This window comes from Mauremys reevesii, linkage group 1, assembly GCF_016161935.1.
Source record: "Mauremys reevesii isolate NIE-2019 linkage group 1, ASM1616193v1, whole genome shotgun sequence".
Classification (NCBI taxonomy): domain Eukaryota; kingdom Metazoa; phylum Chordata; order Testudines; family Geoemydidae; genus Mauremys; species Mauremys reevesii.
The window spans coordinates 179,563,602-179,586,929 of NC_052623.1; the positions used below are offsets into that span (position 1 = coordinate 179,563,602).

At 39.4% G+C, this 23,328-nt stretch overlaps 1 protein-coding gene and 1 long non-coding RNA gene across 8 annotated transcripts in view; one reads left to right on the forward strand and one right to left on the reverse strand.

The window, feature by feature from the left end:
- The window catches only part of USP25 (ubiquitin specific peptidase 25), a 125,296-nt gene extending 110,204 nt beyond the window's left edge, over positions 1–15,092 (reverse strand). For 2 of the 6 annotated variants that reach the window (XM_039531075.1, XM_039531064.1), the window contains exon 1: positions 14,813–15,092. In XM_039531075.1, coding sequence (XP_039387009.1) covers positions 14,813–14,857 — 45 coding nt within the window. In that variant the 5' untranslated portion in view covers positions 14,858–15,092. The remainder of the gene's footprint in view (positions 1–14,812) is intronic. The other 4 variants (XM_039531095.1, XM_039531084.1, XM_039531113.1 and 1 more) reach the window with 2 other exon arrangements.
- Positions 564–22,565, forward strand: LOC120401315. Of its 2 annotated transcripts, none has more exons than XR_005596375.1 (4): positions 564–640; positions 2,432–2,494; positions 2,601–2,682; positions 22,544–22,565. It is a non-coding gene; the product is annotated as an uncharacterized LOC120401315 (long non-coding RNA). The 2 variants fall into 2 exon arrangements; XR_005596376.1 differs by lacking the exon at positions 22,544–22,565 and adding an exon at positions 4,073–4,317.
- The last annotated feature ends 763 nt before the right edge of the window (positions 22,566–23,328 follow it).

Sequence of the window (23,328 nt, forward strand, 5' to 3'; positions counted from 1 at the left end):
CCATCATATTATTACAAGTTATTTAATTCTTACAGGCCACTCTAGCTCTTGTTGAAATCAACTTCAGTGTCGCCACTGACTTTCATGGTAGCAACATTGGGCCCAGTGTCAAGAAGGTATAATAAATACTGGTTTTACCACATGATATCGTTTAACACACAAAATATGCTGGTAAAGTAAAATGACTTACCTTCAGTCTCATTTGTTCTAAAATGAATTTCCGTTACCATTCAACTGAATCAAGTGAACCTTTGTTTCTGGGAAAGTGCCTCTGTCCTATTTGTGTTTTATATTCTTAGATAACTTATGATTAACCATTAGTAAAAATATCTTTGTTCCATTTAAGTACAGATGTTCTTATGAAGTCCACATGATTTTAGGTGGTTTTTTATTCAAAGGATAATACAGGTTTATAGAAACACTTTCTAAATTGAGCATTAAATCTAAGCGTGTAAATAATCTATACCAGAATCTAGCTGGAACACCAGTTGCCCCATTCTGCGTTCTGATTGGCTGAATGGATCTTTTTTATGCTGTCACAGTCACACACCAACACAGCTACAGTTTTATCACTCACACAGTTATGAGACAATTCCCAGCATCTATTATACTTACTGAGTGAAGGGCAAGTTTAAAGAGGGTAAGGTCAAAGATAGGTCATGTTATGGGGATTGGAGGCAGACAGAGGCACTTGGGGAGTAGTGAGATGCTGAAGGAGAAAAGGGGATATATTTTAAACTGCCCCTTCTCCTGAAGTGTCAAGCTACCTTTTCAGCAGCAGCTTGTTATCCTTCCAACCACTTTTAACTCATTTTCCAGTGTAAAGGGGTTATATTTTGTTCCTGTTCTCCCTTTCTTTAAAAAAAAAAAAAAGCACGCTGAAAGTGGCTGTTAAGAAAATCTGCTTCTGAAAGGTCAGCTAGGTTTCTCAAGGAGTCCAGGAAACCTTACCAAAAAACACAGAGTGTTAAAATAAGCATATTAAAAAAAAAAACTGAGTAAAGATGTTTTAGCACCTTTTCAATATTTCTGTTATTTTCCCATAAACCCTGCAATCTCTTTTAATTAAATGTAAAAGTAATAGGCCTAACAGCAATAAGCTGAGTGTGCATTAGTAGGGTACCGGTGCACTTTTCAATGTGCTGAAGACAAGACTGAACATCACACAAGAGAATGCCCGAAGTGCCTCCTAACGTAAACCCTGAAGTGGCTTATTGACATATTATTCTACAACTTTTTAAATGCTAAGATCTCTTATGATATAAATACCAACAGCGAGAATCTTTAAAGATACCACTGTATTGACCTCACCTCAGCTTGCTGTGTCAACCTCATGTTCCTCAGGCAAGTGAAGCTATTCTGTGAGCATACAGGAAAATGAAATATTCCAACATAAACAATGTTTCACAAAAGAGAATACTCTAAACTCAGATTTCTGTATGTAGCAAAGGAAAAACTGCAGATGATGTCTTTATTACAAAGATATCACATTTTTTGTCCCCCACTATCAGTGACGCATTTGTGTAAATGTGATTTGACGACTGTTTCACTTGAAGCTCTCTGGTCCTTCTGTAAAAGCTTTAAAGAAGGCCTTTGGGGGGGGGGGGACAAAGTTAACCACTTTGTGTAATTAAACAATTATTAATCCTACTATAGCCCCATGGTGTTATTTTTAACCTTTCCAGGTGTTTTTAAAAAAGGTCTGTTAATAAGCAGGCACTGACTCAAGAGAACAATTCTATACCAGAAGGGAAGAACAGACTACACTAAGTTATTTAGCAAGTTGGATTGTGGGTTTTTTTTTGTGTGTGTTTGTTTTAAACCAGTTCTCATTTCTATGATTTGGAGAAGATTCTACTGCCAAACACTAGGACATCACTGACACATGTAACATCTCTGCAGGAAGATTATTGAAACATTACAGACTATCTGCAGGAGGCTTTGTCTGTGAAGGTCATTGAGTAGTTTTGATTTCATTAAGTAATAATCTTAACATATGCAATGATAGAACATTATGGAGGCACTGGTAGTATGTCTATTATTGAGAATGCACTGAGATTTGCACCTAAGGCTAGAGTAAAAGTTCCCCATCTAAGTTTGTGGTTTTTTTAAATCTGTTTAGAAAATTGATAGAATGCTGCTGAAAGGGCAATTGCACTTTCTAGGTCATTTTATTAATGATTTTTTTTTCCCTTGAATGATTTTAATGGAATCATACAGATAATTCTAACTTTCCATAGATAATGCTCATTGAAACCTTGAGCACATAGAACATTTGAAAACATTAGGTTGCCACTAAGCTAAACTGATAAAAAAAATGTTGTTCATGATTGTTAACCTTATCATTGGGCCATGTCAATAGCTCAAGTCACTCTTCAGTAGCGCTGTGATATCTGAGATAGTAACTTAGTGTCATCCTTCCTCTCTCCAGTCAGTTTGCATGCTGCAATTCTATGGACTGAGATGAACCAGTGAAGTGTGGAAAACTCTACAGGTGAGAAGAGTTCTCATTTCACAGGTTACTTGACATGTACACAAACAGAAGATAACTGTCTTACTCCTCTCCTCCCCACCCCACTCTAACAACCTTTTTCCAACAGGGTCCCCAAAGAGGCAAGAACAGAGATGCTACTGTACTTCAGCAATAGCTTTTTCATCGCTTTCACCTTCATAGGACATATGGTGATACAATCTTCAGCATTCTGTATGGAGAAGCCTATAGGCAGCAGAATCTTTCCACTTTCCCATGCGGGAAGATAATGAAGCAGACTTAGCGCCCCCTCCCACATTCTACACATACTCCACCTACACTAAGAAGTAGGTGGCAGAATTATCACACTCCCAGAGGGTACAGGTTGTATCTTCCCTCATGATAACAACTTCTTTCATCCTAGAGAAGGGAAGAGAAAAATAATGTGGCTAAAGATGGATAAATCATGGAATATGTAACTTCTAATAGCACCATTATGCATACAAATGATTCAGAGGAGGTAGTAGCCACCAGCAGCAGCACCACATCAGAGGAGCCAACCACAGGCAACTGGACAGACTTCCCCGGGGTTCAGGAATCCTGTAACACTACTGATATTCTAAACGTCTCACAGTTTCCTTTTACCCTTAACTTGGGCTATCCCCATGGAATCCTCCAGGCCTTCTAGATCTCTGTCTTCCAGACAACTTCACCGAAGTTATTTGCTCTCTACTTCACTGTCTCCATACCTTGATTCCTGCTCCCGCTCTCAGATTTTCCTCCTAGCAGGGTTTCTAAAGACCTCAGTATAATATACCATTGAGTCTACAGTTCCTGTTAATCTGCTAAATCTTCAGACCCTGTGGCACTCTGAAAACCTAAAGGAATGCAAAGATGGAAAGAAGAGCAGGAGGATAGTGAGAAGCTGACTTATGAAAACGTTAGCTAGGAAGCCAGGGCCAGGCAGAGCTCCTAAGCTCCACAAGAGTGCCTAGTGGCCTAGCTCACCTGGTCCCACTACTGTGCAGAATGTTGTGGCCTCCATAAGGTGTCCTGTCCCATTCCTCAGTTACTCCCTAGGCAGGTTTGAAATATTAAAAAAAAAAAATCTAAGGAAATTCCCCAACCAAAAATCTTTGTTAAAAAGGTTGAGAAAACATATCAGTAACGTAATGATAAAAATCCTACATAAAATCTTATAAACAAGAAAAAGCAATGGAAAACTAGGAAACACATAGTTAAAGCGCTCAAAAATGAATAAACGTTGAGACAACCATATCCTTCTATAGCAATCAGTAACCACAAACATTAGAATGTTTTACCCTTCATTGTACAGGTTTGCCTGGGACTGGAATTATAGACCAGTCCTGCAAGTTGGTGCACTGTAGTCAATGGGAATTGATGACATTCTTTGGCTTGCAGAACTGGGTCCTATAATAAAGAAAAATCTCTCAGGTTGAGAGGCCCCTTTAAAACTCACCAATGGAAATTTGATTGCTGAAGGTTCCAGGACAGTCAAGGGAAGGAAAGACAAAAGACCTAAAGGGTGAGGAGGATCATTTAATTCTAGTATCTCTCTCCTTTTTTTTTTTTTACGCGAAGAAAAAAAAAAAAAGATTTAAGATGCCAGAATCAAAGAACTTCTGCAGAGGGAGGCCACAGAAGTGAGGGAAAAGCTGTGGGGGAAGAAAACAGTAGAAAGAAAGCAATACAGGCAAACAGAATGATGCATGTGTAGGCAAAAAGTGATATAGTCTTTCAAGAACAGATGAAGTAGCCTCAGAAGTTACAGGGAAGATAAACAAATGAGGAGACGCTTTGGAGAAATGAAAAAAACTGGAAAAAGGAGTGGGACTCTGCAGAGAAAGAAAGGGTGATGCTTTAAATTTTGTAAATAATCCCAAAGCTATTTAAAAATGTTTTTTATACATTAAAAATAGTTAGACTTTTTCTTGAAGCAAACACTTATTTTTATTTAGTAATTCAAAATTGTGGACACTCTTACTGAGTAGGGAAAAAGAGCACAGACCTCACTTTAAAGGTTAGAATTAAGGTTACTGTGATGTGTTGAAACAGGACATTCTCTCCTTAATATTTACACCTGGTGCTTCCCATAGTGCACATTTCATAAAGAAGCACCAGCACATCACTTAGAATAAATGCACCAATGCCTCTATGAAGTCAAAAAGGGAGAAAACAAAACAAACAAACAAAAACCAAGCACAAGCTCCCAGATGAGTTGAGAGGAGCTAAAGAGTAGACTCAGGTCCACCTTCAGTGGCTGAAAGGAGTAAGGGAATTCACAGGACACTCAGCTGAGGATAGCAAAGAGATGTTATGGGCAACTGCACATTTGAAATGTGTGTACTTCTCAAACACTGAATACATGTACTATGCATCACTTACTGATTTAAATAGATATTGTGCTGATCTTCCATATAATTTTCAAATGAGCCAGAGAAGTACAAAAAACTTTTTTTTCTTTCAAATCTACTATAGCAAAAAGCATACTAATTTTAACATTCAACTTGGTAACTTTAAACTAGCACATAGCTAAAAAAGGATATTGCTGAAATTTAAAGAAAAAAATTAAAACTTTTAGATAGAAAACAAGGATGGAAAGTTTTGTCCAAAAAGCTGAACTTCTCATAACTTCATATGCCTGTGCAAAAAAAGATTAATAGAAACCAAAAGCAAATTTAACTATAGCATATGCTATTCACCAAAAGAAAAAATGCATATACATTAGATCAGGAATTGGCAACCTTTGGCTCGTGGCCCGCGAGGGTAAGCCCCCAGGCAGGCTGGGCCAGTTTGTTTACTTGCCGCGTCAGCAGGTTCGGCTGATGGCGGCTCCCACTCCAGGCCAATGGGGGCTGCGGGAAGTGGCGGCCAACACATCCCTTGGCCCGCGCCGCAGCCCCCATCACCCTGGAACAGCAAACCGCAGCCAGTGGGAGCTGCGATCGGCCGAACCTGCGGACACGGCAGGTAAACAAACCAGCACGGCCTGCCAGGGGGCTTACCCTGGTGTGCCGCGTGCCGAAGGTGCCAATCCCTGAATTAGATTTTTCATAATATAATTCAGACTGATACTTTACAGTCTCAGAGTGAACCAGAAAGACACATTAATCCAGCTGGACTCCCTGTATTTCATAACAGTACTTATTATACTATTCTACAGCAACAAACTATAACTAACTGTTGAATATGTATGAAGGACCCACAGAAACCTATCCATGGTATCACATCACAAGGATTAACTTGCATGAACTTTGCACCAAATCTAGATGACTAAAGTCAGATTCACAGGTCCTCTGACTTTAATGGGCTTTGGATCAAGCCCTTAAAGCTGTGTGGTCTCTAAAGACCATCTGCCAAATGAATTATTCTGCTCTCAAACATAAGAGCCTAATATACTTCTTGAAAATGCATAGAGGATTATTAGTTTGACACTTCAGAAAAAGTAAGTGTTAAAGTTAAGGAGAACATTCGAAGTATGTCAGTATCTTTACTTGAAACCTGTCATACTGAGACATTTGTACATTTAAATGAGTAAGATGAAGTGCTGCTGATTTTCTATCATATTAATATAGGAAACTCTTTTAAAAGAAATAAGTTATGCTAAATAAAATGTCTCAGTTGCAGTTAATTTAGCAACCTAGCGTAAAAACAGCATTGTTTTGATCAAGGCATACCAAGTCAGAAGGTTTGCATCAGAAAAAAAGCACTGATATTAGAATTTGCATTTCAATATTTTTGTTGCTTTAAGAAAAGTGGTTTAGACATACAAGTTAAATGTCTGATGCTAATTTCCAATATTAATCTGATCACTCTGTTACTCCAATTCCAATGACTTTGTACTGTAAGATACTAGGATTCCTTATAGAATCTCGATCCTCACCCAGAGTAGCTATCATGACAAATGAGTAAATAATTAAGTGTTGCAAACTCTCACAATACTGGTATTTTTTTCCTCAAAGCTTCAACTCTTGGATTCATGTGAGAACAGCTTTCTTTAAACAAAATTTAACCCTTACCTTTTCAAAAGAAAAGATTGAATATGTGACCTCTAATGTTTCAATAACCAGAAGGCAAATAAAAATAAACCAATATTTTTAATCTTATAAATTTTAAGACAACTATATCTGGGGGCCTAAATTGTGATTTCTGAATGCATCAATACCTATGAAGAGCAGATCTGTAGTGCACAGGACAGAATGCACAATGCCTCGCACAGACATTTGTGAAATAATCACATTCTCCTAGTCACCACAGACCCCTATTTATCTTTTCAACAATCTTAAGACCTTCCCCTATCACAGTGAGCTAGAATTTTGCTATTGAATTTAACAGGAGATTTAACTTCAGGAATAGGACTTAATTGATTTGTTGCAAGCTTTGCTATATTAACAAGTTCTCCAAATTCTGGAACATGAACAAGTGCCGGGATTTGGAGTGCTCAAATAATGCAACAATTTAGCTGAATTTTGCTTGGCCATGGCATGGCACGGCACGGCACAGCTGTTTTGGAGCCCCATTTATTTTTTAGCTAAAGAAGATATGATTTAAAACAAGTTTTAGTACAAAATGGTTCCAGCTTCCCAATGTTAAAAATACATTATTTTGAAACATAACCAATTACCAACATTTATATTTTCAGAAACTAAGAATTTGAACTAGCATTAAGAAACTGGGGTTTGCTGCTCAGAATGTAACTCTTCATATGGGAATATTGAAAGTGTTCACAGTTTCTATTCTATGAACAAACATGGGGAGGAGAGAGAGAGAGAGAGAACCACCATGCTTTTTGCCAAAAAAAAAAAAAATTGTACTCCCAATTACTGATTACTATTCAGTAGCTAAACATGCAACTGTATTCTTTTTTCAACTTCACAGCTATAAATCACTTTGAGATCACAGTCTTTTTTAAAAAGTCTGCAAAGGTAGTGATGAAGAAAGCTACACACTTCTTAAGCAACCAGACACTTTCACTTCTACTATATGCAAAAAAAATCAAACACTGCAGTTAATGCTGCTATTGTATCAACAGCCTTTCGTGATTAACCCTACTTCATTATTTTTTACCTAGAGCTTTGAAGGCTATAATAAATATACACTAATTGAATCAGATCACAATCTACCACACATTATTCATATAAACCTCTGAAAGACGACGTATGGTAATCAGTTGTCACTCAATGAGCATTTTAACAAAAAAATTCACTCAGAGTTCAATATTTCATACCATTAAGAGAGTGGCTGATTTATTTTTAAGTACACCAAATACCACTTTAATAGTTTTTTTTTCCTGTATTTGTTATAAAAATATCACTATCTGGCCTGAACATTTCCAATTCATTTTGGAATTTATTACTGTTACAATAACTTTTCTGCACTATAGACATTGGTACTAGTGTACCATCTTCCTAATAACGTGGCTATTATTCACATTGTGATGCTGGAATAGTACCCTTTATATTAAAGTTAGGGATAGGTTCTGCAGGATGTTGAGTGCCCTCAACTCACAGAACAAGGAACAGAGGCCCTTCTCAAAGTGTCTGGTGCAGTAGCTTAGTTTTGAAAAACCTCTACTTTTTAAAAAACAAAAATTTATAAGTTTCATTTTCAAGAAAAGACATGGCTTGCTTTCATTTAAACCTCTTCCTGCACTGATATCCATACACTGCATAACTGTACTTGTTAGAGCAGAAGAACAGAAAGTGAAACTAACTAGCATAGCCCAATCCTAGAAACATTAAACTTCTCACTATTGAGTAGTAATAAAACTATGATAAGCAACTATGATAAGTCAGAAGAACTCCTCACCATAATAAGTGTATGACCTGTAATAAGTTAAGTATTACTACAAAAAGTAAACTACATAAACAAAAGTAGATTAGTCTCCATTTCTTCCATGATAGACAACTGAAAATCCAATGTTTTTTTTCAAGGCAGGAAATTTTCAACAAACACAAACCCCTGCCCTTTCAGATTCATTATATATTACACAAAAGCTCAGATGTCTCACACACACACACGCCCCCGTTGCAGATCACCTTTAATGGTCCAAGATATACTGATATTTAGGAGCACTTAAAATAATGTGTTTTTGAAAGTATGTTTTAAACTTTTAATGCAAAGTTGTACAATTCTTTTATAAACCTAGATAAATGTTAAAAAAACAAAAATATATATGGCTATACTAAATAACATAAATCAAGCCATTTTGGAGTTAAACTTGTTTTTAATTCTTTGTATATTAGTTAAAAGCCACCTTGTGTTTGTGTATTTTGAACTTGGACTTGATCCAAAAGCCCTTCAAGTAAAGTATTTGAGGCAGGAACTCTCTTTGTTATGGGCTTGAACAATGCCTAGTACAATCGGGTCCTGCATCAAGACTCTGGCTCCTAGATGCTACCACAACACAAATAATACATCATAGGGTCACTGAGGGCATTCCCATTGAGTTCAATGATGTTTAGATTAGGTCCTTAAATTCATTTAATAGTAAAGTCATAACATGGTCCACTGACTTAATAAATATAAATCCCAATTTCACAAAGGTTGTAAAAGGCAGATAAAAAAAATACCATAAAATCCAGGAAATATTCAATAATTTATTCGGCTGGGGGAAGGAGGAGAAGGGCAAAAGATGTTTGGTATTGATTAGACTTTCATAAAATTGAGTTTTACCTGCTCTTGTAGTATTAAATAATGAGAAGGGTCTGTGTTCAAGCAGAAGTTACAGATAATAAGGCTTTACACACACACGTATTTTAAAAATAGTCAACACCAACACAATACACAGCATTCCCTCCAAACATGCTTTTACGATGAACTCACTACAAATATTTTGAATATCTGAAGCTGATGCTGGCACACAGTGAACTAACTGGTCGCAATAGCAAGAGTTCAAGATCACGTTCACAATACCATTATTTCAGTGGTTGTTGGTCTTAAAACCATGAATTGTGGAAAAAGTGGTACAACATTTCCTAAATATTTTTTAATAGAGTAGACCACATCATAGGAAAATGGTCCTTCAGATAATCTCCCCTCCCTTTCATGACTGCATGGACCACTTCTTTCCCCCATCCCCATTTGTAACAGCATATTATCATCATGACAACTGCAGCAACTGTTCATGGAAAGGTAACATTAGGGAGTAATATAACATTTCAGCTGTTATTCAATGCAATTTAGCAGCAGAAAACAGGAAGAGTCAGAATCACATGACCAGCCAACTTTCCGCAGGCTACCAGCAAACCACAAGCCAAAAGTTTGGAAAGGAGCATTTAAAGGAAACACATTTTAACCTATGGAAGATGCTAAAAGAAAAAAAAAGAAAATTGTCTTTTTCCTAGCAAAGTGCTATATATCATTTACAAAGTCAGTGCTACATATCCTTAATACAGCATATTTCTAAAAGATGAGATGAACTGCCACCTCTAATTTTATTCTATTATGATCACAACTACACCGGCAAAATTCAGATAGTTCAGTGAGAATGATAACAGTCATGGGAACTGCAGCATAAATAAAACAAGCTTTTTTAAAAAAACTTCACACAACCACCACCATCCAATCCTTCTCTGATTGGCACACAAACCAGGATAACCATTGCAAATTGGTACCATGTGTTGGCTGTTCAGAGGCCAGTGTAAAATGAATGAGTGTTCTAAAGCCATTTCTTATTAGACAGGCGGTCAACTATAGCTTACACTTCAGTGGAGTTAAGTGACACAGTGGTGACGATGCATATGATCTGTGTACACTATTGCTTCTCAAACTGTGCATTTGAGTTTTGGTGGTGTACACTGTGTCTAAAGGACTGGAGGCTCTCCACAGCAAGAGTGACAGACTACAACTGTGTTCCTTTGAAAAGACAACTTAAAGACACCTATACCAAACTGAACAGCCAACTGTGTGGAATCAAACAATTTTATTTTATTTTTTTACCTTCTCAACAAGAAGCCTGATCAAAATCAACATTTTACTGGAAGGAAAAGAGGATAAGAGTCAGATAGGAGCCAAAAGTTAACCAAATATTGGGAATACCTCTGGACCAAAAAAAAAAAAAAAAGCTACCACCCTATTAACCTTTATTAAAATACCTGTATATAAACATGGACATTACAGATGACCCCATAAATACTAAATGTTACAGATTCCCAAATTGGATATAGCTACAAGACTGATAATGTGATCCTGGTTATTCTTTGATTCAAGAGATAGAGAGCAAATCTTGAGTAACAAAAGTCAAGATGCCCAGTAAACACAAAGGAAATAAAGATCCAATTTTAAACAGACCCAGATTCTCTGACTGAGTAAGGAAAACAATATTAGACCTTGTCTACACTAGAAAGGATTTGCCAGTGTAACTGTCTACCCTAGTGCTTCTGCCAACATAGCTATGTCGGTAAGGAGTAAGATTTTTTTCCCATGCCTAAATGACATAGTTATTATGCCAGCAAAACTTAAGTGCAGATCAGGCTCCTAGCCTGAGAAAACCAAGCTTTGTATACAGCACTGAGTATACAGCACTGTACCAAAATAAACCTGTATTTTGAAGTACTGTATTACAAAAACTGCTAAATACTTCCTGAGTAACAGAAAGGGATCCTGATTAATTAGTTACTGAAAACCACTTACGATGCGTAAGGGTATTCTGCTGACTCAAAGTCATCTCTTGGAAAGCTAATAATACATTTGTAGTTTCTCTGCACCGACAGAGGATCATCATAAGAGACTTTCAGTCCTTGCCCACAAACACAAAAAACAAACAAATAAAAGCACTCTCCACTCTGCTCCCCCAATAAAACAAACTCCCACCACGTTTAGCACCAATTCAGCTAAACCAGTAGGAATTTTTGTAAATTTTCCCAGTTTAGATAAGGTATTAGTCCACTTTAATCTTTTACATAATTTGCTAGTATATTTTCTATAACGTATTATTTGGCTTATTATTTGTTTAAATCTGTCAGCATGTAAACTCTTGATTGTATCCATTAGGATTTGGAGCTGTCACTTGGAAGACAAAATTTGCAACCTGAACTAAAAGGTTTTTTCACATACATTTCAGGGGAAATAAGTTATAGAAAATGTAGTACAAGGGAGATTTTTCATGTTACATATAGCTGATAAATATTGCTGGATATTAAAACTAAAGTAATTTTAGACTAATATGCTTTTCCATCAGTTTTTTGGGTTGAAAAATTAATGAACTCTGAATCCTCTTTAAACTGCAGAGGTTTAATATTTACTCAGATGATACAATGCAAACAGTTTTACTGTACACTCTTTGGAGCGGTGTAAATAATAAACTACCAGCAACAGCAAGATTTAGTATTAGAGTTCTTGGTAATTCAACTTTTTTTTTTTCCAGGCTGAATCACTAGTTCAAATTTAATCACAACCAACCACTTCCAAGTTTAACTTCCAAAAGGGAAAGAGAAAGGAATCCTCAGCTACAGACTATTGCCCACTGGTCTGACAGCCATAGCTAGGTCTACAGTAGAAACCCTCCAGTGACACAGCTGCAGTGCTTCAGCACAGACATTAAGGTCTGGTCTATGGGGGTGGGGGGGAGAGAGGGAGGAAATCCATCTAAGATATTTGCGTAGCTGAAGAAGTTGAAGTATCTTAGTTCAACTTACCTGGCCGTCCTCACGGCGGCAAGTCGACCACTACGCTTACTCCTCCTGCCGAGGTGGAGTACAGGCATCGATTCGGGGATCGATTACTACCTGCCGATCCGGGTACCGTAGACATGGCCTTACTACACAAACAGAAGGGGTTCTTCAATCAGTGTAGTAAATCCACCTCTCTGAGATGTGGTAGGTAGGGTCAATAGAATTCCTCCATCAACCAAAGGATGACTACACTGGGACTGTGATTGACTTTACTAAACCTCTCAGAGGTGTGAATTTTTCACAACCCCGAGCGACGTAGCCAGGTTGACTTAACTGTCTAGCATAGACCAGCTCCATGATTGTTTTGATTATTTGTCAGACATAATTGACAGAAAGAAATGTAAGAATGCAGACCTACGAGATATTACACGTCTATAATCCAAGCTCCAGTACAATAATTAAGGGATATTCAAGTACATCGCACCAATAATAGCATTTTAAGTCAATTTATTGGTCACAAAAGGTGTCATAATTGCAGTAGTAGAAAACGAAGTTCTCTACTGTTCACAAAACACAGGCACTGGCAGCAAGACTTTGCAACAGTAGTTTGCTAGCTTGATATTGAACACTTCAGGAATGAGAAGATAAATTTAGTCCATGTCCATTCAGCCTTTCCCCTCCCTGCTGAAACTGCCAAAAAAAAGTGCAAATTATTGCTAATTGTGACAGCAATCTTTAGAAGTTGGCACATCTCTTGAAGAGGTTATGTAAACTAGAAAGCAGTACTACTTTAACGATACCAATATAGAAAAAGCAGCATAACTCCACAGTAAGGACAGTTACACTGGTGTAGTTATTCCCATATGGGAAGGTGAGAATAACTATACCAGTACACACTTTTATACTTGTATAGCCACATCCATACCAGAGTTTTACTGGTACGACAATTTTGGTTAAATACATCACCTACCCATCCCCACACAGAAACACTGATAAGAGAAAGCGTAGACAGCCTTAAGGCTATGTCTACATGAGCATTTTTGTCGGTAAAACTTTTGCTGGTCAGGGGTATGATAAAAACCACACCCCCGACCAACGTAAGTTTTACCGACAGAAGCGCCAATGTGGATAGCACTATATTGGCGGGAGATGCTCTCCCACCAACATAACTACTGCCGCTCGTTGGGCGTAGTTTTATTAGGCGATGGGAGAGCTCTCTTCTGTCACTACACTGGGGACCTTACAACAGCACAGATGCAGTGGTACAGCTGTGCTGCTGTAAGGTCTGTAGTGGAGAGTGTCATCAACTCATTTCATGTTAGCCAACAAACAGCAACAGATAGTACCAATTTGCAGCAGTGACAGAGTTGAAAGGTTCCACATCACCACTAGCTGCTCAAATGCAACTGGAAAAAAGCAATTGACAAAGTCATTAAATATACAATCTTCAATTTTAATAAGACCTCCAAATATATTTTACAATCGTTATATTACTCCATTGTTATATGCTCAGAATAGCTTCCACTTTAAATATCTACTGATATCAGTATTTGTATTTTACATTTAACTAACATCCTTCACCCCATATTTTATATGTACAACATAGCACCTTTCTCCTCAGAGAATTACAAGGAACATTATAAAATATGGGTACAATCCTCCAATCCTTAGTCATGTGAATATTTTTTTCTTAAATAAGTATCCCATGAGTTCAACAGGACTGCTCGTGAGGGAGTTTAAAGACCGGGCCCTGCATACCTGTACCACCACAAGTACAGCCACCTTTGAAGTGAATAGAAGCAACATGACCTTGCACTCCAGAGCACACTGCACAATGATGGGGGGACGTGATTTTACTAGAGGCTCAGCACACAATACTATTCTTTTACATGTGTACCACAGGTTATTTAGGAACCTCTACTCATCACATCTGAGCACAGCCTGAGGGACTCTGCACATTTTAACTACATCTACATAAAGAAATTCAGAAGTTATAATTGCGACAGTCCCCTCTCCACTTCTCCTCAGGCATGACAAACGGCACCTTGGTTACTATAAAAGCATGCTCCAACTGGACTGATCCACTCACTGAAATGTATTGATTTCACAACCTTACATAATTAGACAAACAAATTTTGTTCACAACTTTCATGTTCAATCAAGATACAGAAGGAAAACACTCCAGAACTATAAAGGCCTGAGGAGAGCGGCTCTAAAGATCTTCTCAGGGAAGGACTGGACGGAAGAGAGGGAAACGCTGATTTATTTGGGGGGGGGGTGAGGGGGATGGTGTGTAGGGGAGGGCACAGAGAAAGGGGCTGTGGAGGCGGGAGGGGCGAGTTGTTTACAATGGGTGAATGGCTACACCCCACATATGTCCTGGTGAGAGAGAGAAATTCATGGGGCGGGGCTGATAGGACCTAATGGAGAAGAGACATCATGCGATACTGTATCTACAACGCTCACAGCAGCCACTGCCACAGCCCCCAGCCCAGCCTGCACCCCGGGTCCCCCACCAGCCCCAGCCCAGCCCGCACCGCCGCCACCGCCCAGCTGCTCCCTGCTAAGGTCACGGCGCGGAGCGGCCGGGAGAACCCCCCGCCCCGCCCGGGGTTCAGGCTCCAAAGCCGGGCCCTCGCGTAGCCCCGCGGCCGCAGGAGGGCTCCCCCCGGCGGCGCGGGCTGGGCCGCGGGCGCCCGGTCCCTACCTTCTGGGACTTGCTCTGCTGCAGCACGTTCTGCTCCACGGTCATGGCCGCGTCCCCCCGGCGCAGAGCAGCAGCAGCAGCAGCGGCGGGAGGCGGCGGTGGCGGCGCGGGCAGCGGAGAGGCAGGTGCCGGGCCCGGAGTCGGGGAGGACGCAGGCGGGGGGAGCCCGACTCGGCGCGACGCGGACGTGCCGCCCAGCGGAGCTGGAGCCCTGGGAGAGACAGAGCGGGTCGGCTCAGGCCCGGCTGCCGCCTGCCACCCAGCCCAGCCCGGCCCGGGCCCTGGAATGTGCCGCCAGCTCCGCCCCCGGCTCGCAGCCCGGCCCGGCCCGCACCACAGCCAACCAGCGGCGGCTCTGTCCCGCCCCCGCCCTCCGCTCCGCCTCTGCCTCCCCCCGCTGCCGCCACCGCCCTCATCCCCCCACGCTCCTCCCTCTCCCCAGCCAGTCACCAGCGGCCTTGTCTTCCCTCCGCCCCACGCCTCCTCTGCCTGCCCGCTCCTCGCTAGTACTACGGCTCTCCTCTGCCTGCTCCCCACCTCGTGCTACTGCCCTCCCTTCCTCCCACTCCTTTACAACTCCTTTACTCCTCCTTTGCTGGCCCTGGCCTCCCTTCCCACTCTGATCCCTCCTTCTCTTGCTCCCACCTATTCACTAGTGATCATATGTCTTAGTGTATTGTCATAGTGCCTGGGATCCACAGTTTGTGGATCAGGACTACATTGTCCTAGACACTGTACAAGCACAATATAGAGTACACCCTCCCCAGGCTAATACCTCTCCTCTCCCCCTCTAATCACTAGTGTTCTTACATTCTGCCTTTTCCCTGTCTCAGTCACTAGTGTTACACCCTTCTTGCTCCTTCCCTTCCAATTCCTCTTTGTACTTGGCCCAAGAGGAGCAACAGGACTTCCGCTCTCTCCCCTCACTATCCAGTCACCAGTGTCAATGTCCTCCTCACCCATTTCTTCCAGGTCAGCAATTGAGCTTTTACCTAATCATTAGTGTTACTACCCATCCTCTCCAGCTGTTGCTGCAGAAGGGGAGGAATTCCTACCCAGTCATTCCAGTAACCTTCCTTCCCCTCTTCCACTAGCACTACTGGCCTCCCTTTTACTCTTCAGCAGCAACAGTTTAGTTTCAACCAACTCCCTAATCATAGGCCTAGTTCACACTACACAGTCAGGTCCACAGATTATGTTGACCTAATTATTTCAATGTACACATTATACCCATGTCCGCCCATGTAAGTGAGGCAGTGTCTATGTCCATACTACATTAGCTGTTGGCTATCTTGTCAATTTCAGGGCTCCACCATGGAGCTGTGAAATTGACAAGAAAAAGGGGCAGCTAGAGTTTCTGGCAGGAGGCTCCCTGCTCCCAGCTCAGACAGCCCAGAAGCCAGGTGGCTCCTGGCTGGAAGCTGCACAGAGCTGAGAACCCTGGCTCTCAGCCTCCCAAACTGCCCCTCTTCAGTCAGTGGAGGCACTCCTGGTGGGGACAGTCACTGCTAACAGAAGAAGAGCAGTGTAGACATGTGATTCCTCCTCCTATCTAGCAGTAATAGAAGCTCATCTCTCCCTTCCACATCCAGGCATTAATGTTGTTATTTCATCCCTCCATTCTCTCAGGTCATGCTTGGCAACTTCTGAAGCCGTCATCTTGTTTTCCAGAATCTCTACTTTAATTAGAAAAAAAGTCTTCCCACGTATGGTTGCAGACAAAATCATAAAAAACACGAAACAAATGTAGTCAACTTAGTATCTGCCTGCATCTGCAGAAAGCCTGAAACAATAGCCCAGAGATGTGAAGCACCCCATTTTTCTCCTTGCATTGTTAAATCCTGGGGCTTTTGAGTTAAATCTCAACATTGTTAACAATTTCACTGCTAAAAAATCATATAAGAGAGGAGAGGGAGGATCACAGATATGAAACATGTACTGTGACTGTCTTTTCATTTTGGTGTCATAATTGGAGGGATACCACCTTTGGAGCAAAGAAACCAGTGGGAGAGAACAGAGTTCTTATTAAGTGTCAGTCTATCTGCAGAGTGCAGTGGAGCATCCAAGCGCTACCTAGCCAATGTGCCTTCCCAACCCTGGAGAGTAGTAGGGACAGGGTCTGCTCTGACAGGGGATGTGGAAACAGGTATGATCTAGTGGCAGCTGTTCCTGCCGCTTCCAGATTCTCTCTGCAGACTCAAGCAGATGGCACTGCATTAGTCATATTTGGGTCAAGTTTTCTTCACAATCATAAGGGCTAAAAACAATTTGTTTAAAATGAAAGCTGAGATTCTCACTTCATCATATGACGCTGGTTCTGTTGCCCAAGACACATGCTTATTTGTGTCTATGGTGTATCTGAAACCTATCAAGAGAGAGTCAGGTCCAGCTGAGCCCATTTGATCATATCTTGAATGTCTGCAAAATATGCTGTGAGCAGTGCCTCATTTTGGCATCTCAAACAATAATGCCGTCGAGGGTAAATGCAAGTAAGCTGAGTTTACCTACTTCTCATTTGGGAATATGGAGTTTATGTTAGTTTACCCACATTTTTTTTTAAATCGCTATACCACTGATCTCACGTGAGCAGAGTTTGCAGGAGAAGCACAGGATTGCCAATCACAAGAATTCAAAAATTGTAAGTTAGCTCCCCAAAATCATGAGATTTTAACAAATGAATTAGAGCTTCTTTTTATTTGTCTTCTGATTGTTCAGCCTTTAGGGTTCACAATTTCAAGTGTTCTCTGCAACCAGAAGAACTAGAAACTTACTTTGTTAAAAATAAAAGCTGAGTTGCTGATATAAAAACATGACCCCAAAAGCTGAGGCTTTAAGAAAAATATCAAATAATGTGAAACTCATGATAAATTCACAAGAGAAGGCAGCACTAACATCACTAGAGTTCTTCCCCCAATTCAATCCTTGTTACACCCTCACAGGCTCACCTCCCACCCTACACAGTCATTCAAATTACTATCCCCCTCCTCCTCTTCCTGTTCATCTTTTACCCCAACCTCACACCCAAACTCATAGTTCTAATACCTTATGTGAGTATATGTGTATGACTTATTTAAATATATATCCTGAAGCTGGACAGAAGATAGCTGGGGAAAGTTCTAAGCAAAAGCTTGGCTGTGAAGAGGAGGAAGAGTAGTTTTAGGGAAAATACAATTTTCCATAATCTAACAAAATTCTTAAATCAGTGTTAGAAGAAAGTTATTTTTTTGGTGATTCTCTACATTGTCACAAGGCTTTGGGGTTTCATTTAGACTGTAAACTCATTGGAGTAGGGATAATGTTACTGTATATCTGTTCCATGGCCAGAACAGCAGTAGCAGTGACAAAGCAAGCTTCCCGCACCTCACTGAGCAAGCGTAGGCCCAGTTATTTTCTTTAGCATCTGATTATTTCAGTCTAATATTTTTGCTTGTTTATTTTCTTTCCTTATTTTATTTTAGCTTTCGTGGGAGTAGTTTTGCAAATTGTTAACATTTGGTCTTCTAAGATTTGCTGATCGGAGACATATTAGTAGCAGTTTAAAACGTTTTGGCCATCACTGCAGGTGGCCTAGGCAATTTATATGTTTTTAAAATAGTATTTAACAAAGAATTTACTGTAGAATAGGCAGCAAGTATTATGCAAGCTAAATAATGAGATTTGACCGTGATCCAAAGGTGCCTTTTCAGGATTAAGAGCCATGATTCAGACTCCATGCTCAATCAAGGATTGGCACCACATGAGCAGTAGTACTTTGTTTCTTTATAAAAAATTTCTGTTGTATTGTTGTGCCCAAAAGGCAAGACCAGGCTCTTTGTCCTTCAATTCAGTACATAATTTCCCAATAAATCCATGTGCTTAAGTATATTGGGCTGTCATGTATTATTTTTAATATATTTTAACAGCTTTCTTCTAAGCCACACTTGTATATTGTGTTGGTGTATGGTGTTATGAACATAATTTTCAATCATGTATGTGTACAATGTAAACATTTAAAAAAAAATAAAATGATAATTTAATAGTTTTCAAACATCTAAAAGTATGAGTCTGCCATCTCACCCTGCCCTAGGGCCCCTGCTCCTGTATATTGTGTAATCTGTCTACCAGGCTGCCTCAACCCCCTGATATGCAGCTGCCACTACCCAAACAGCACAATAACCCTCTACCCACAAACACACACGGGAGCACAGCTGCCCCTATGCAAACCACATACCAAATGATGGTCCTCACGCACCATCAAAGCAGGAATGGGCCCTCAAAGAAAATGTTTTAAATAAACTTCAATTTGTGCCCCATTTTAATGCATAAGCAGGATAACCTAAATTCACATTTTGTAAAATAATTTAAAAATTACAAATCATTTCTACACAGAGTGGTAATGATAATTTTTATATACACCTGACTAATACACTCCTGAAATAGGGATTTATAATTGAAATGCTGACAGTCTGCATCATAGCAATGCAAATTATGATTCTGTAATACATATGGCACTACTGAAAAACAGATGGAACTGAATTTTGTGTGCCATTTACAACAAATGTTCTATATTAAGTACATTTAATGCAAGATTGGAATTTACACTTAATTAGAGAACAACAGGAATTACATCCGGTAATCTTTTACTAAGAATTTTGTTTATAATATTGCTTTTTAAGCAGGACTCCCTAAAAAAACCAAAACCAGTGTATGAACTCTCCCTGCTAGTCTGCAGTGATCATTTAGCTCGCACAATCCCAGTGTTGTGACTTGTAGCTGACCTTATTGATATTAGTGCACAGAAAGAGAAGTAAACAAAGATAATTGTTAGTTTCTGATTCACAGGAAACAAATAGTACTGCAGCAGCAGCATCACATTTGCTTACTGGTCTGAGCAACCACAAACATATTTCTCCTAATGCTTACATTGCCTGCATACATAGGAGATCAACTGAACGTCAGTGGGAGTTAGGTATCTAACTGTCATTTGTACTCTTGAAAATTTCCACATAAATTATCATTGTTAAGAGTTTAAAATCCTAAACAATACAGTCCATGGCTATCTATAACACCTCTGCCTGGAGCCTCATCTGTATCCTTACCTCAGACAACTCAAAAACACCAACACCCTAGCATAGGTTTCCTTATATACAATGGCCATCTCCAGCAAAAACTTCCTGTGCTAAACAATTCACTTCAATACTCCCTGAAATTTCCAACAGGATTGTTTCAATCTTTAGTTAAACACAGTCTCTACTTAGTAGCCTAGTTTAGCTGTTTCTTTATTTAGGTGGTCTAATGGTTAAAGCAGGGGAATGCAAGTTACAGCATTCGGGGTCTCTGTTTCTGAGATTTTAATTCATTGTATGACCTTGAGCAATCAATTCTTTAACTAAATAATCAAAACATAGGATAACAAGAACAATCCCGGCAATTGAGATGATCTAGCCTATGTAAATGACTGCATCCCACTTTATCATATAAATCCACCAATTCACTGTAGCAATGCTTGATTTTCAGAGGAGCTGAGCACACATATCTCTAGTTCACTTTAATGAAAATTGCAAGTGTTCAGTAATTGTGAAAATCTGGACTGCAGTCATCTAAGTTTATATAGCCTTATATTTTGTTTGCTTTCATAGAAATGTAGGGCTGGAGGGGGCCTAAGGAGGTCCTTGAATCCACCTCCCACATGCATTGAGGCAGGATTAAGTATACCTAGTCTATCCCTAACAGATGATTAATCTGTTCTTAAAAACTTTAAATGACAGGGATTCCACAAGGTCCTCTGGTAACCTGTTCCAGTGTCTCAGTAGCCCTATAGTTAGAAAGTTTTTTTCTATTTTCTAACATAAATCTTCCTTCCAGGGGAGGGATAGCTCAGTGGTTTGAGTATTGGTCTACTAAACCAAGGGTTATGAGCTCAATCCTTGAGGGGGCTATTTAGGGATCAGGGCAAAAATCTGTCTGGCAATTAGTCCTTCTTTGAACAGGGGGTTGGGCTAGATGACCTCCTGATATTCTATGATTCTATTCCTTGAAGCAAACTAAGATCATTACTTCTTGTCCCACTCTCAGTGGACACAGAGACCAGTTGATCACCAGCCTCTTTATAATATAATATAAAACCTTTTACATATAAAGGATAGTGCCCCAAACTTGGCCACACTTTCACATTGATGAGATATTTTCATTGAGCTGTCCACATTGACACCCAGGCCTTTTTTTTGAGTGGTTAGGTTACAGTTCATTTAGAGCTCAGCAAAGTGTACAAGTCATTCACAATAGTCCTTCCAATGTGCATTACCTGGCATTTGCCAACAGTAGAGCTGGTTGCAAAATTTCCAACTGAATGTTTTTCCATCAGAAAATTCCAGTTCATGAAAAGCAAAACTTGTTATGGAAATCTGTTGCTTTTTACAACATTTCATTTCGGGGGGAGGGGGGGGGGAAGGAAAAAGATTTTGATGAAGTTGAAATATTCTGTTTTGATATTTTTAGAATGAAATGTTTCAAAACAACTTTTGTATCTGAAATTGTATTTCATAAAATACATTACAAAATTTAAAATATCAAAATCAAAACAAAACAAAATATTTTGATTGACTGAAAATGAATTTTTTTTGGTGAGAATTTTGTTTTGTGGGAAATGTTCAGTTTTTGCTCTGTTTGTAAGAGAATTTTTCAAAAATCATAACATTTTCTGTTACATGGAAAATTCAGTTCCTACCCAGCTCTAGTCAACAGTGAATTTCACCTGTCACTCATCTTCCCAATCTTCTCTTAATTTCTGTTGAATCAAATAGAACAGCCTACAGTATTCCCTAACCAAGTCTCTGTCATTCATGCAGGATCAGGGCCTCTTCCTTAATTAAATTATGAATGGCAACTGCTTCATTAGCCAATAACTTTACATTTGACAGCATGGATGGATAAATAAGGTCACTATCCACCACCATATCATAATCCTGAGATAAGATTCCAAATAAGACCTGTAGGACTAGTTTTAAATGTCACTATTATTTGTATTACCATAATGCCTAGGAGCCCTGGTTATGGTCCAAGATCCCACTGTGCTAGGCATTGTGCAAACAGCCACGTTCTCTGCTTGTGACACATCCTTAATTAAAGTCTCCCACAGTCCACCATGACAAGGATTGAGGAATTAAGTCCTTGCTCCCATATAACGTCATTATTAACAGGTTGCACTGTATTCAGTTCATAATAACATTGCAAGGCAGAGTTACCAGCCTGTCTCAAGTATCTCTACAGCAGAAAGGTGTTAAATTTTGTCTTTTTTAATTTTAGCTGTTGTATGTTACAGAACTTGATAAGTGTTATTCCCCAAGAAAAAGAGAAAAAAGTTAAAATCTTAAAACCCCAAGACAAAAGGTAAAAGTCAAATAAACCGACTGTGTCTGATTTAGCGTAACATCCAATTAGTGAGCACCCAAGCTGATTGCACCACATGCAAGGGGCATATGCATTTCAATTTTCCTGATAAACTATCCTCAGCCCTCCCACAGCCAGGCATGGAAACACCTGTCATTTTTCTGTACAAACTGTAGAGTGATGGTTATGGTTTTCTACTGAGCTTACAATTTAAAAAAAAAATGATAATAGGACTTGAACATATTAATGTATGTATAGGTTCAGGCCCATGCTATAATGTATCCTTGGCATGTATACTGAAAAGTATTCTAACATAAAATCGTTGTTTCTGGAATAACACAAAATGTTTTCCCCATTTTTCAGCTTATGATCTGAGATATCTCCACAGGATTAATTGACAGATGCAACAAGAACGTTGTGAGTCAGTAGGTAATTTAGGAAAAGAAAACCCTTTCATTTCCATTTTTCTGTTATGATTTTAACTGATAAGGCTGCCTCACTCAGATTTTACAGAAAAAATATGAATTAGTTACAGATCACTTTCATATCTCTGATTTGACATCTCTTATCGAAGTAGTTTGTGCCTATCTCCTACTTTGGGTGAACAAATCTGCATTTTAGTTTAAAATGGAATAAAAGGGGAAAATATAAAATGACTGAAATTGGGTTGGTCAACTTACTCAAAGAAAAAACAATTGACAGTTCTACTGTAAAAGCCATATATTGCTCTTGATCCATGCACAGAACTCCTGTAGACAGCAATGTTATTGATATCAATGAGCGTTCTGTGCATTGACATAGGGCAGTATCTGACTGAATGTACAGCTGCATTCTCCATGAACACACCACAGACAGTATTTCACCCTAAGTGTACAGTGGGAGTCACAAGATCTATTATTTAAATTGTAATGACATTTCCATCCACAATGGAATTGAATACTCCAAATGAAAACAAAATAGTTTAATATGCAAGACACTTAAAGCTGATCTTGTTGACAAACTTCACAATGACTCTTCCTCATCAAGTAAGATATAAAAAAAGAAAGCCACCTAACAGTAATCTCAGATTACTGCACTACTACAGTATCAGATGTAGTGGAAGCCAGGCATTTAAATGTTAAAACTTGAACAGCTGAGGTGAAATATAA